Source organism: Carcharodon carcharias, chromosome 2 (genome assembly GCF_017639515.1).
Source record: "Carcharodon carcharias isolate sCarCar2 chromosome 2, sCarCar2.pri, whole genome shotgun sequence".
NCBI lineage: Eukaryota > Metazoa > Chordata > Chondrichthyes > Lamniformes > Lamnidae > Carcharodon > Carcharodon carcharias.
The window spans coordinates 101,447,334-101,462,857 of NC_054468.1; the positions used below are offsets into that span (position 1 = coordinate 101,447,334).

At 41.3% G+C, this 15,524-nt stretch overlaps 1 protein-coding gene across 8 annotated transcripts in view; it reads right to left on the minus strand.

Annotated features, from left to right (window-relative positions):
* Positions 1 to 15,524, minus strand: part of cep63 (centrosomal protein 63) — a 97,231-nt gene that overhangs the window by 44,807 nt on the left and 36,900 nt on the right. For 7 of the 8 annotated variants that reach the window (XM_041182945.1, XM_041182950.1, XM_041182947.1 and 4 more), the window contains 2 exons: positions 9,044 to 9,298; positions 2,682 to 2,827 (listed from right to left, as the gene is read on the minus strand). In XM_041182945.1, coding sequence (XP_041038879.1) covers positions 2,682 to 2,827; positions 9,044 to 9,298 — 401 coding nt within the window. The remainder of the gene's footprint in view (positions 1 to 2,681; positions 2,828 to 9,043; positions 9,299 to 15,524) is intronic. The other variant, XM_041182949.1, reaches the window with a different exon arrangement.

The following is a 15,524-nucleotide window of genomic DNA, read 5'->3' on the forward strand; positions in this document are numbered from 1 at the left end:
ATAGAGGGCCAAAGATAGGTGGAGATAGCCAAAAGATTTCATAGACAAAAGGACAAAGAGGTGTTGAAGGTGGTGATATTATCTAAGGAATGTGATAATAAAGGTACAGATAGCCCTAGTGGGGGTGGGGTGAAGGGAAGGGATTGAAATAGGCTAAAAGACAAAGATAAAACAATGGATGGAAATACTTTTAAAAATAATGGAAATAGGTGGGAAAAGAAAAATCTATATAAATTATTGGGAAAAAGGGGGGATCAGAAAGGGATTGGGGTTGGAGGAGAGAGTTCATGACCTAAAATTGTTGAACTCAATATTCAGTCCGGAAGGCTGTTAAGTGCCTAGTCGGAGGATGAGGTGCTGTTCCTCCAGTTTGCGTTGAGCTTCACTGGAACAATGCAGCAGGCCAAGGACGGACATGTGGGCACGAGAGCAGGGTGGAGTGCTGAAATGGCAAGCGACAGGAAGGTCTGGGTCATGCTTGCAGACAGACCGCATTAGAAACTTATGACTAGTACATTTGCCATTTCCCTTATTTCTTTTAATACCCAATGTAATATTACTCAAGAATTATGAAATGTCAACTTTGATGTTGCATTCTGTCCTGAGATGAAATTTAAACCTACAATTTTTTTGATTCAACTGATAAAATTACCTTTAGCACTTTTAGCTATATATTATGCAACCCATCTTTCTTCTTGGCTTGGGCACAGTATAGAAAGGAGACCAAAGCACATTGAATTGGCTTGTCAAATCTCACTCATTTACAGTGAGTCACAATTTTTATGATTTTTTTTAAAGCCTTGTCATCATGAAAGAGCTCCCAGCTCACTTGTTTTTTTCTTCCAATAGGTTTTCAAATAATGTCAGTTATTCTTGAAAAAAAAATGGAATGTTTTCAATAGTGCAACCATGACAATGACATATGTTTGTATGTGCGTGGGTGAAAGGGGAATCGCTTGCAGACGCTTGATTAACCAGCTGATCAAGGAAGAGATTGCTGCACAAAGTTTGGAAAATCCTACAAATACTAATCTAATAAGGGGGGGAAAAAAACTTGCATCCAATCGTGCCGAGAGATCTTTCCTCATGACACTGAAGTGCTAGCCTAGATTGGGAAGTTAAAATCCTGGTACAAAGCTTGAAAGCATGGTTAAAATGGTTAATGCTGAATCTCCATATTCAAAATGCAACGTGTGGGGAGCACACATTGAGTAACCTTGCCATTCACGTTCAGCACTAACCATTTTAACGCCATGTTTTCAAGCTCCATTCCAGTATTTTGTGTATCCTTTGGTCAGCTGAGTTGCATTTAATAAAGAAAGAATAGGAAAGAGCTGCATTTATACAGAGCAGTTCAAGATCTCAGGACATCACAAAGCGCTTTCTGAAATACTTTTGAAGTGTAGTCACTGTTATAATGTAGAAGATACGGTAGTCAATTTATGCACAGCAAGAATCCATAAACAGCAATGGGATAATGCCCAATTAATTTGTTTTAGTGATGCTGGTTGAGAGAGAAACATTGGCTAGGACATGAGGAAGAATGCCACTTTTCTTTGAAATAGTGCCGTAAGATCTTGGTTTAAGGTTTCATCCTGAAGATGACACCTCCAACAGTGCAGCACTCCCTCAGTTCCTAGGTTTTGCTTTCAAGTCTCTGGAATGGGGCTTGAACCCACAACCTTCTGACTCAGATATTAAAGTGCTACCAGTAATCTATGGCTGACAAGTGGGCATAGCTAATACTAACAGCAGTAAATTTTATTACTGCTGGTTTCCCCAGGAAATGTTGGTTTAGTCTATTCAGTTACACTGTAATGACTGGGAGAGCAAAGCACCCACTAATGCACACATCTTTAAAGCTTGATGACTAATGCCAAGGGGGAATAGTTAGAATGAATAGAATGCATTTACAGAGCAATTCACTACAAACCAAACAGACTATTTTGTCTTTGTACAAGACTATAGTTGAGTGCCCCTGATAGAATACTTTGTGCAGTTTTGGTCTGCTCACATGGTAGATGACACTGAGGCTTTGGAAAGTGTACGACAAAACTGATTCACAATTTAAAGCATCTTAAAGATAGGGTCAAAGAGCTGGGGCTCTATACTTTATGGAGGCATAGACTTAGTGTTGATTTGATCAAGGTTTATCAGATGTTGACAGGACTAGATGGTGTTGGGGTAAACAATTTGTTTCAACTAAATAGGCTTGTAGGACCACAGTCACAATCTCAAGGACAGATTTAGGTTAGATGTCAGTAAATGGTTCTTTTCCCAGAGATAAGGCTGCAGGCTCATTGCCGATTCACTAAGCTCCTTCCAGTGAGAGCAGGGCCCGTTTCTGGCTGGGGTTGAGAGCGCCTTGTACAAGAGGTATGAGCTACAAGAAACTGTGATTCACATGTCACCTGAGGTTGAAGAGGAATTTTCCAAATTTTTAAAAATCCCCTAATTGGTCTGGCTTTCAGTCTGTTCTTACCCCTCTTCCAGATCATCATAAGACTTCTAGGTGAAAGTAGGGAGTATCTGTCTTCTAGTGCACACTCATTACAGTACTTGGAATATGCTAGATGGAGCAAAAGGTCTTTTCATGTCCATCATTCCTAGTATGATGTTAGTACGATCACACTGCCAAACGCACTTTAATTGACAGTGTCACCCTCACAAGAGCTGGTTACCTGGTTACTTTCTCCCGGGCGTGCAGTAATTCATTACACCGAGTTAACTCCTTGTACAGTTGCTTTTGCTGAAGATCTTTACTCTGAATGATATCCTCTTGTGTTTGGAGCTTAGTCTTCAGTTCCTCATTTTCCTCCACTGATTTCTAGTAATCAAACAAATTGCAAAATCCAAATAAATCATAAACTGAGCTCTTTACCAAGTTAAAAGTTTAAAGGTAATGCATTAAAAATGATATGAAAAGCCAGAAACAGTGCATGGAAGTTTGATTCCACACTTAAAATGCCACTGATTTTCCAGATAAGAACATAAGAAATAGGAACCGGAGTAGGCCATATGGCATCTCCAGCCTGTTCAGCCATCTAATAAAATTATGACTGATCCTCGACCTCAACTCCACATTCCTGTCCCATATTCCTTGATTCCCTTAGAGCACAAAAATCTATTGAACTCATTCTTGACATGACTGAGCATTTGCAGCCTTCTGGGGTAGAGGATTTTAAAGATGTACAATCCTTTGAGGAAAAAATCTTCTCCTTCCACAAATCAATCTATGAACCTTTTGTTGTTGTACCCACTCTAAGGCAAGTATACCCTTCCTTGAGAATGGAAACAAAACCTATTCCCAATACTTCAGGTGTGGTCTCACCAATATCCTGTACAACTTAAGCAAGACTTCTTTACTCTTGTATTCCAACCCTTTTGCATTAAAGGTCAATATGCCATTTCCCTTCCTAGCCTCTTCCTGTACCTGCATGTAAACTTTCTGTTTCTTGTATAAATCCTTCTGGTCATAACAACTTAAAGCACTAACATCCCTTGGTTAATGCTGCTAATGATAGAATTAACAAAAACAGCAACACTTTCACCAGCAGAAATACTGTACTGTACTTTCTGTACTGGAAACAACTCTACAGAAACAAACAAATTTGCCTCCAAAGCCATTTCATAGCCTACAATGGTCCTTCCCAGTAAGCTACTTTACAAATCTTTGTCCTTTGGGTGTTAATATCTCCAGGTTTTATTGCTGGGAAATACTTGTGTGGGGTCATGATTTGCCATTATTACGACATCGCAAACCCTCCTATTGCTGAATAAACAGCTGGCATACTTGAGAAATTGAGCAGGTGAGATAAAAATGGGCAGTTGGTGAGGCATCAGGGACAGCCAGCACTTGTATTGTATCAAGTATGAGTCACAGGAACAGAGAAAGGAGGAGTAGACCATTCAATCTCTTGAGCCAGTACCACCATTCAATTAGATCATGCTTTCATTCCATAACCCTCAAGGAAAGTTTATCACTCAGTTTTGAAATCTTCAGTTGGCCTCAAGCCACAGAAGTGTTTTGACTCAAACTTGTCAGGAGGAGGAAAGAGAAAATCAGGAAAGAAAAGCAAGAAGAAAAGGAAAGAAAAACAATCAATGCGAAATTTCAGATGAATACTTTAACAAAATATTGAAACCGTACACTAGCAACCAATATAACCAAAGCACTGCAAAAAAAGCCTTGAAGCAATAATAATCGGGATCTGAAGGTTTTAGGTGCTTACGACTGTAACAAAGGCTATTCTAATAAAAAAAATGGTTCAAGACTTAAACCACACTGTAGGATATGGTACAAAGTAAGTAACATAAAAGGAAAACAATTACACAAATACTGTGGAAGCCTTTTATATTACAACACTTCTGCAACAAAAAGTCACAGAGGTTGACTGATCAGTAATTAGATACATATTTTGAGGAAATAAGGACAGCATCAAGTTACAGTTATGAAACCAGCACACTCTCAAAACACTTAAAACTTGATCCTTTTAAAAGTTAGTTGAACTTGGTACATTAACAAACTCATGACTTTCACAACCTCGGAACATCCCAAAGCACTCTACAGCCAATAAATTGCAGTCATTGTTGTAACATTGAGAACAATGCAGCTAATTTGCAGCCAGCAGGTTCCTACAAATAGCAATGTGATTGTGAGCTAGTCATCTATTTCAGTGAAGTTGGCCGAGGGGTAAATATTAGCCAAGACACCTGGGATAATTCCACTGCTCTTCTTCAAAATAGTGCCACGAGGCTTTTTATATCCAACTGAAAGGGCAGAAGGAGACTTGGTATAATGTCACATCTTCAAGACAGCATCTCCAATGATGCAGCACTCCCTCAATACTGCGCAAGGCACATCAGGCTAGACTTTGTACTCAAGTCTCTAGAGGCACGAGTACAACCAACTGAGACATGGCAGACACATTAGTGTAATAAGACTCCTGAAGCTAAATATAATGAACACCTTTTTAAAAAAATAGTTCTCTCTCTTGATGGTGCTGGCTCTTACTGAGCTATGTTTACAATGGTAGCACAATCCTCCTGTATCACCACCTAATGCCATTCTACATGAATAAGTGCCCATTCAACCACAGAGGGCACTGAACCAATTTAAGTTCTACACAAAGCACCACACCGTTAATAGGCCATTGGGAGAGTTCAACTGAATGGACAGAAAAGCTGAAATGAATGTTCAAGGGTGGGGTGGGAGGAAAGACGGGTTCACAATACCGAGGCTCCAGACAGTAGCCAAGCCTCACAAATCCAAACGTTCCCAGAATCAATGCAGCTGTGCGAGCAGAAACCATCCAAGTAACCCAAGCTAGGAAGAGAGAGAGGTAAAAGTAAATATCATTCAAGGTTTCTGCTCACTATTCACCAACCCTTGTTGCAAAGCTCACCAGGGCATCTAGTGAGAACGGTGCGAGGCTAACACATGATGACTCTTTTGAACAGCCTGCTAGCACTCGTCACATACTCACAGATGACAAATGACCATTTGGGCCAGGTACAAGGGCATATCCAATGTCAGTTTTCTAAAGGCTTATAAATATAGTTCTAAGACTGCAGCAAGAAGAGGGGTGGAACTGATTAAGGACCGAAAAGAGGATTTATGTATGGAGACAGGAGGCATGGCTGAGGTAGTAAATGAGTGCTTTGCATCTGTCATAACCAAAGAGAAAGGGACTGTGAAAGTCAGAGTGAAAGATAAGGCAGTTTGAGATACGGAATGGGCTACAATTAATAAAGAGAAAGTATTAGAAAGACTGATTGTATTTAAAAGTTGATAAGTCACCAGGACCGAATAAGATGATTTGAGGAAAGCAAGGGCAGAAATTGCTGTAGACAATCCCTCATAGATTTGAGGAAAGTATGTTGCAGGAAACAGTGCAGTTCTGAGTTGTAGTTCCCCTGTTGGGAGTCTGGGACCACTGTTTTTAATATACATAAATGACTTAGACTTTGGCGTGCAGATGATACAAAGGGTACATAGAAGGCGCAGGAATAGACAGGCCTTGGGGTATATTTGCACAAATCATTGAAGATGGCAGGGCAGGTTTACATGGTTGTTAAAAAGGAAAATGTAATTCTCTACTTTATAAACAGAGGCATAGAGAACAGAAGCAAGTAAGTTATAGAGAGCAAAAATAAAAATACCTGGAAAAACTCAGCAGGTCTGGCAGCATCAGCGGAGAGGAACACAGTTAACATTTTGAGTCCGTATGACTCTTCAACAGAACTAAGTAAAAACAGAAAAGAGGTGAAATATAAGCTGGTTTAAGGGGGGGCGGTGGGTGGGACAGGTGGAGCAGGATAGAGGGCCAGTGATAGGTGGAGATAACCAAAAGATGTCATAGACAAAAGGAAAAAAAGAGGTGTTGAAGGTGGTGATATTATCTAAGGAATGTGCTAATTAAGGGTAGAAAGCAGAACGAGCAAGGTACAAATAGCCCTAGTGGGAGTGGGGTGGGGTGAAGGGAAAGGATCGAAATAGGCCACAAGGTAGAGATAAAATAATGGATGGAAATACATTTAAAAATAATGGAAACAGGTGGGAAAAGAAAAATTTATATAAATTATTGGAAAAAAAGGGGGGATCGGAAAGGGGGTGGGGATGGAGGAGAGAGTTCATGATATAAAATTGTTGAACTCAGTATTCAGTCCGGAAGGCTGTAAAGTGCTTAGTTGGAAGATGAGGTGCTGTTCCTCCAGTTTGCGTTGAGCTTCACTGGAACAGCAGGCCAAGGATGGACATGTGGGTATGAGAGCAGGGTGGAGTGTTGAAATGGCAAGCGACAGGGTGGTCTGGGTCACGCTTGCGGACAAACTGAAGGTATTCCGCAAAGTGGTCACCCAGTCTGTGTTTGGTCTCTCCAATGTAGAGGAAACCGCATTGGGAGCAACAAATGCAGTAGACTAAATTGAGGGAAGTGCAAGTGAAATACTGCTTCACTTGAAAGGAGTGTTTGGGCCCTTGGATGGTGAGGAGAGGGGAAGTAAGGGGGCAGGTGTTGCATCTTCTGCAGTTGCATGGGAAGGTGCCGTGGGAGGGGGTTGAGGTGTAGGGGGTGATGGAGGAATGGACCAGGGTGTCCCAGAGGGAATGATCCCTGCGGAATGCTGCGGGGGGGGGGGGGGGTGGGGGGGTGAAGGGAAGATGTGTTTGGTGGTGGCATCATGCTGGAATTGGCGGAAATGGTGGAGGATGATCCTTTGAACGCAGACGCTGGTGGAGTGATAAGTGAGGACAAGGGGGACCCTATCATGGTTCTGGGAGGGAGAAGAAGGTGTGAGGGCAGATGCACAGGAGGTGGGCCGGACACGGTTGAGGGCCCTGTCAACCATTGTGGGTGGAAAATTAGAGAGAGCCTTTCTTTACAAAACAATAGTTCAGCCTCAACTGGAGTACTACATCCGATTCTGGTCACTGCATTTTAGATGTGAAGCCTTTACAACAGGTGCAGAAAAGATTTACCAGAACGATTCCAGGAATGAGGGCTCAGTTACATGGATAGATTGCAGAAGCTGAGGTTATTCTCCTTAGAGGTTGTTGACAGGAGATTTGATTGAGGTGTTCAAAATCCTAAGGGATCAAGACAGAGTACATAGAGAGAAAAAAACAAAAAAACTGCGGATGCTGGAAATCCAAAACAAAAACAGAATTACCTGGAAAAACTCAGCAGGTCTGGCAGCATCGGCGGAGAAGAAAAGAGTTAACTCTTTTCTTCTCCGCCGATGCTGCCAGACCTGCTGAGTTTTTCCAGGTAATTCTGTTTTTGTTGTACATAGAGAGAAACCGTTTCCATTATGGAAAGATCGGGAACCATGAAAAATGCATATTTGAAGTGAGTGGCAATGGACGACATCAGGAGAAGTGGTTTGGATCAGGAATACAATGGCTGAGAGCGTGGTGGAGGCAGATTTAATCATGGCTTTCAAAAGACAATTGGATATATATCCAGAAGTATCTGCAGGGCCATGGGGAAAGGGGGGGGTGGGTGGTGAAACTAGCTCTACTGCTCTTGCAGAGAACAGGCATGGGCTTGATAAGCCAAATGGTTTCCTTCTGTCCTGTAAACATTCTATGATTCTATAGCAGAGGTAGAGTTGGAAAGAGTGTGAGATTGCACATGGTCCCACATTTTTGCAAGAAGTAATGCAAGGGCTTGTAACTATGTGAGGTGTATCTGTGTTGTATCAACTATTTAAAAAATGAAATTTACCCTTTTATTTGAAATGCTCTTCACCTGTTAATGTTTCAATTCTGTTGGTTTTAGTTAGTTTGATACAGTAAAATTTTTAAAACATGAAATCTTGTCCATCAGTTCTCTTCCCATTGGCTTTGTGGGGATTCCGTTCTTTTTAAAAGTTATTGGCCTTTACAGGAATCATAACAGTTACCAGGATTGCATAAGTTCCAAGTCTGAAGTAGTTACTGTTCAAATTGTCATTACATCAAGTTGCTTTTAGGTATAATCCCATCCCCAAATTCAACAGAAAGGACTATCCATATTGAACTACTGAAATGACTCTCCTACAATTCCAAAGATTTGGAACATATTTTTCTTTAGATTTGTCCCCATGGTAAAAGACACTTTTTGATGGAGCTTCCTTAGCTGCTCCAATAACATTACAGATGTAGACCATTCTTAACTAGTCAAACCAGAAAGAATACAATTCCTTGTATCATTGCTTCCAGTACTGAAACCACAGTGTCCTACAGCGACTGCCTGGACTCAAACTTTAGATCCATTTACCATCTTGATAATCACTGCCATACAACGCTGCAATTTGAGAGAACACAAAGAGCCCTAGGTTCATGTCCTAATGCTACCAGATGGACATACCGGCAACAGAAAAAATGGCTGCCCATCACTGAGTCCTGCTTCAAGGTGTTTCTTCTGTCCCAAACCCATATAGAAACAAAGATTTCTGGCACAGAAGGAGGCCAGCCTCAATTTGCAACTAAGTTGTAAATCACCTCACGTTTTCACAAAGGTAAACAACCTTCCCTGCTATTAAAGCTGAATCTTCCAACCTGTATGAGTTGCTGCAATTGTTGCAGTTCTTCCTGCAAGAGTCGTTGTCCCTCTTGAAACTGCTGGTTAGCACCTTTTAATTCATCCACTGTCATGTTCAGTCGCTCCATGGTCATGTCATTTGCACAGATTGTGTCATTGGCTCTCTCCAACTGGCTCCTCAGATGCTGCATTTCTGACTGGCTGATTAGCTCAGTCTGCTCAATGAGCTGTTTCTGACCACCGAGCTGCGTCTGATATTTTACAGTCTGTTGCTGATGAAAGACACAAACAAAAGCACAAACACAGAAAGAGAGAAGCTTCAGAACAAATACAGGCAAGAGTGAATGTACAGATGGAACTGAAATTAAACCAGCTGGGCAATTAGAATAATCACTATATTCAGGTCAAATCACAGCAGAACATTCCATAGAATCAGCCAGCCCACTTCATTCAAAATGTTCACTGGGAAAGTCTTGCAGTGCGATTCCATTTAACAAAATTGGGAATAATGGGCTGAGAATCTGTCTCCGTAAAGCAAAGGAAACCATGTCCTTTTTACTCTTTTGTTCAACCAAGTATTAAAATCAAAAGTACAAGGGTTTCCTCATGCACTCAGGGCATCACTGATTTCCAGGTGGAGTTTGAAGATTGAATCACTGATGTGTTGTGATGCCTGCAGCTTCTCCACGAAGCTAATTAAACAGAGAGCAGCAAAGCAGGTGTCAGAACGTATATGTACATGTTCACAGTTCTTTGTTACCAGATGTCTGTTTGATCCTGGTCATAACACTGAAACCTGGATGCTTGGTGTGTAAAGTGAACTTGCATCTTTTTGATGAGCACAGGAAGCTCCACTGTTCACCAGCAAATGGCTTTTACCTGGTTAATTTTTTTTAAAAAGACCCAATATTGATCGCTTTACAAGCATCCCTCAAAATTTGAGAAAACAGCAAGTAGTGATATTGCTTTCTGATGTTTAGATCAGAAGAGGTTCCACAGAATAGCAAGGGAGCTAAATGTAACACAAATATTCATTTGACCTCCTGAGTTTCTTACATTGGCAGATGGAAATAAGAGGCTTGTGTAGGGCTGAGCACAAGGAACATCTCATTATTTTTGCCCATACATCAAGTTTAAGTTCCTTGTCTTTGCTCTTTTAATTGTCTGGAAATCTGCTCACTTTCATTTCCCAGACTCCTGGACTTATCTGCCATTTGGACTATGCTTTCTGCTGCACTACAATTCATGCATTGGCTGTTGAGATTCTGCTCTGTGACTCAACTGCTTCATTTTTAAGGTAATCTGTTCTGGTCTACACAGTGTTCAGCTGCCCTCCCACTGCTGTTATCTGCTGAGCTTCACAACTGCAGGACTGGCTTCTCAGCTTTACTCAGCTGCTGTGCTCAGTTCAGGATAGATGTCTGTCTTTTCCCATGCTGAAGTTCACTTCTCCACTGGCTTCTGAGCTTTAGTGACATCTACCTTCACCATTGCTTTCTATTCCCTGCTGAACTGTCTCTATTCTCGTATCTGATCGGCTTCTGCAGAGTCAATTTGCTCTTCATTCATTGGGAATTTTTCACTATGCTGAACTGGCTCTGACCTGCTCCTTTAGGCTTCCATTCTGTTCTCGACTCTGCCCCCTTAATTGATTGATTTCTGCATTGCTGATCTATGTTTACTGTGACTGCTGACTCTGATCATCCTTCATCTATCACCCTTCTGGGTTGAATAAGCTACAAGTGTTACTGCTGACCATGTATGCTTCTCGCCTCTTCACAGCTGCTCCTGTGACCAGCTCCCTTGACTGCACCCATCCCTGTTAAGCAAAGCCTCAATGTTAAAATTCTTATCCTTGTTTTCAAATGTCTCCATGTCCTTTCATGACCCTCTCGCTGTAAACTCCACCAGCCTACAACCCTCAAGATATCTGCGCTCCTCTAACTGTGACCTTGGGCTTCCTCAATTTTAATCATTCCACTATTGATGGCCATGTCTTCAGCTGCCTAGGCCCAAAACACTGGAATTGTCTCTCTCGCTGCCTCTCTTTCCTTCTTTATGACGCTCCTTAAAGCTACCTCTTATGATCATCTGACCTAATATTTCATGTGGCTAACATTTTGATTTATAACATTTTTCCTTTCACACACAGACTGGTCCCTTTCCATTCCTTCTCTCTTATCCTCTCATAATCTTGTCACCCAGTCATGCCAGCCTTTATTTTTCCCTTCTTGGGTAATATGCCTCCCCAACCCCTACCCAAATCCACTACCAGCTCCCATGCCTCCCTATTCTCCTGCTGCCACCCCAGACTTGAATCCCTGCTGAACAAGTCCATACCTAGCCTTCTGGATCTACCTTGGATCTTCTGAAGAATCCCATCAAGATACTTGTCCCTGCCTGAGAAGAAGCAGCAATTTCAACTGCCCCAACCTCCTTTCTTGCTAATCTTCCCACCCAGTGCATCCACTGTGGGAGCAATTTATACTCACATGGTCTGCATCACAAACAAGGCCATCTCCAAATATTGTCCTTTCATTCACCATGATACTTAAGCAGCTGTTGATCTGTTCAACCACAACGTCACCTTTCATACTCTTGTCCCAAGTAAAACTTTCATTCTCTCCCATCCTAGCTGTTTTCCACCCGCCCCCCCAACTAAGGTATCCTTCTTCACTTCCTCAAGTCTAAGGCATGTACACTAGAGCATATTCAACACAAAACTCACTTAGCCATCAATCAGCAGATCTGTTTGGATCACGTCAATTATTATCAGGCCTCACTCTCCCACCAAAACCAATGACTGCTCCAGGGTCATCTGATAAACAAAGATAACCTCAGCTTATTTACTCCACAATCTACCAACTCCATCAATCCCTTTCCACCTTCACTTGCAACAAGTGCAAGATGATCAGGATTGAGACGATTTGATAAGCTTTCCCCTTCCCTTTCCTTCACCAAACCAAACCTCCTCACTGCCCATGGTCTGATCTGACTTTTTATTTGGTTTCTCTCTAGGCCTTCTTCAAGTTCATGTTGTCCATGAGACAATCTCCTTCTCCCTTGAACAAATTAGGAACATAAGAACAGGAGGAGTTCATCTAGCTCCTCAAGACCTTTCAATGAGATCATGGCTGATCTGTGACTTAAGTCTATATACATGCCTTTGCCCATATTCCTTAATATCTTTGGTTAACAAAACTCTATAAACAGATTTAAAATTAACAATTGATCTAGCATCAATTGCCAATGGGAAGGGAAGTTTCAAACTTGTATCACCCTTTGTGTGTAGCATGGATCCTGAAATTTTAGACTATGCTCCCTGATCTTAGATTCCCCAACCAGCAGAAATAGTTTCTCTCTATCACTTCCCCTTCATATTTGGATCAAATCATTCCTTAACATTCTAAATTCCAAGGAACACAATGCTATTTTGGGTCAAGGGTTATGGGGACAGGCAGGAAAGTGCACTGAAGCCACAATCAGAACAGCTATGGTCTACTGAAGGCAGAGCAAGCCTAAGGGGTTGAATGGCTTACTCCTGCTCATATTTCTTATTTTATGGTGTGTCGTGTAATCCCACCTTTTAATTTAAAGGTAAGATTCTGCTATCTACGATGCACTCCTTCCAAGGCCAAATATATCCTTCCAAAGGTGTGATAACCAGAACTGATTACAATATTCCAGATGTGGTCTAACCAGGGATTCCTACCACTGAAACATGACTTCTACCTCCTTGTATTCTAGTCCTCTAGATATAGAAGCCAGAATTCTACTGTTTTTTTTAATATTCTATATATTTTTCCTGGTATTTTAATGATCTATGTACTTTGCCCCTTTAGTTGCTAATTTTTCACCATCTAAAAACACCCTTTCCATCCTGATTAGATCCAAAGTAGATTACCTCACTCTTGCCTGAATTGTTAACAGGTCTCACTTTCCTCTGCCAAAACCAATGACTGCTCCACAGTCACCTGGAGAACAAAGATAACTCCAGTTTATTTTCTCCGCAAAGATATTATGCACAGGTTAAGTGAGTGCACCACAAGGTAGCTGATGGAATATATTATGGGCAAGTGTGAAGCTATTCACTTAGATAAGAATAGAAAAGCAGAATTTTTTTTCAAAGGTGTGAAACTTCTAAACGTTGATGTTCAGGCTTGGGTGTGCTTGTACAAGGAATACAGAAAGTGAGCATGCAGGTACAGCAAGCAATTAGGAAGGCATGTTAGCTTTTCTTCCAAGGGGATTGGAGTACAAGATTAAAGAAGTCTTGCTACAATTGTACCTAACTTTGATGAGAAGAGTACTTGCCCATTATCCCTACTTTCCATCCCTTGCCACTCAGCTAATTTCCTGATAGATCAGCCTTTGATTCCATGAGGTTCAACATTAGCTAATGGCCTCTTATTAGGGGCTTTGTCAAATACCTTCTAAAGTCCATTTTAATAATATTCATAGACATTGCCCTGTTCATTACTTTAGTCACCTCTTCAAAATTTCAATCAGATTTATCAGACATTATCAATGCTAGCTCTCTTGGATTAGTTGAAAATTTCAAGATATTCAGCAACCCTACTCTTAATTATACATGCTAAAGATTTCCCAACAAATGTTAGGCCATCTGGTCTATAATTCCATGGTTTCCATCTATCACCTTTCTTCAAGTATTTTGAATACTTTGTGATTTTACATATACCGTGGATCAACAATGGATTAAATGGGCTTTTTCAAAAACAGAAAGGGTTAACCCACCAAGCTCATCATTAACAGAACTTACAGTTCTGATTCACAGGCATAGAGAGTAATAATAGGAGCGTAAAGGGAGAGGACAATAGAGTTTCTTTCATGCAAAGGAACATTAGAATATGCATTAGACAAAGCATTTTTTCAAAGTCAAGCCAGTCACAACTTTTAAGGGGTAAACCAAAAAGTTGCAGGGCAAACACTAAACTAGGGTAAGGGATAAAAACAAAAAACTGCGGATGCTGGAAATCCAAAACAAAAACAGAATTACCTGGAAAAACTCAGCAGGTCTGGCAGCATTGGCGGAGAAGAAAAGAGTTAACGTTTCGAGGATAAGGGATAGCTATATTGAACGTGAAGCTAGCTCCAGCAGTTATACTTCACTGAATAGCCATCTTGTGTGCTGGAATGTTTGTGACTCACCACTGAAGGAAACTGCCATATTCACACTCCATTAAACTGCTCAGCTCATGTTGCCCTGTAACTAAAAGGAGGCTGTTCTTCCACACAAAAAAAAATGACTCTTCACAGTGAAGCTCAACGCAAACTGGAGGAACAGCACCTCATCTTCCAATTAGGCACTTTACAGCCTTCCGGACTTAACTGAGTTCAAACATGTCAGACCGTGAACTCTCTCCTCCATCCCACACCTTTCTGATTCCCCCCACCCCAACTTTTTTCTTATTAATTTTTATTTATTTATTATTAAAAATTCCTCCACTTTTTTCATTATTATTTTTATTTCCATTTTATTCATTGTTTTAGCCCCAGCTTTTAGCCTTTTCGATTTTTTTCCCACTACTGTCCCCTCCCCCCACCCCACCCCACCCCCACTAGGGCCATCTGTCACTTTCCAAAGCGCTGAACCTGGTCCGGCCATTATCACATTCTGCTTTCTACTCTTAGTGTCACCATTAGCACCTCCTTTAGCCAGAACCACCACTATTAACACCCCTTCGACCTTTTGTTTATGACATCTTTCGCAATTTCTCCTTTGCCTCTACCTATCACTGGCCCTCTATCCAGCTTCACCTGTCCCACCCCCTCTTAAGCAGTATATATTTCACCACATTTTTACTTCCCTTTAGTTCTGAGGAAGAGTCATACAGACTCAAAACGTTAACTCTGTCTTTCTCTCCACAGATGCTGTCAGACCGGCTGAGTTTTTCCAGCATTTTTTGTTTTTGTTGTGACTCTTCCCCAGAATTGCCACCAGCTCTATGTGGCCCACCCATTGGGAGTGTTAGTAGCAATACTTAAAGCAACTTTAAAGCAATTTAACAGACAACCAATGGCCTCAGGCATTTAATTTACTACAAAGAACCTTGGGAAACAATTCAACACCCAAACATGCCAATGTGGGTTCTAGCTTCAAACAAAATCAAAGGTCCAAGCAACCATTACTCATTGATAAAAACAAAAAAACTGCGGATGCTGGAAATCCAAAACAAAAACAGAATTACCTGGAAAAACTCAGCAGGTCTGGCAGCATCGGCGGAGAAGAAAAGAGTTGATGTTTCGAGTCCTCATGACCCTTCGACAGAACTTGAGTTCGAGTTCCTTGGACTCGAACTCAAGTTCTGTCGAAGGGTCATGAGGACTAGAAACGTCAACTCTTTTCTTCTCCGCCGATGCTGCCAGACCTGCTGAGTTTTTCCAGGTAATTCTGTTTTTGTTTTTAACCATTACTCATTGTCTTCCAAGTTATCACTTCATTGTTTACCCCCAAGCAGCTAACCAGGAACTAATGTG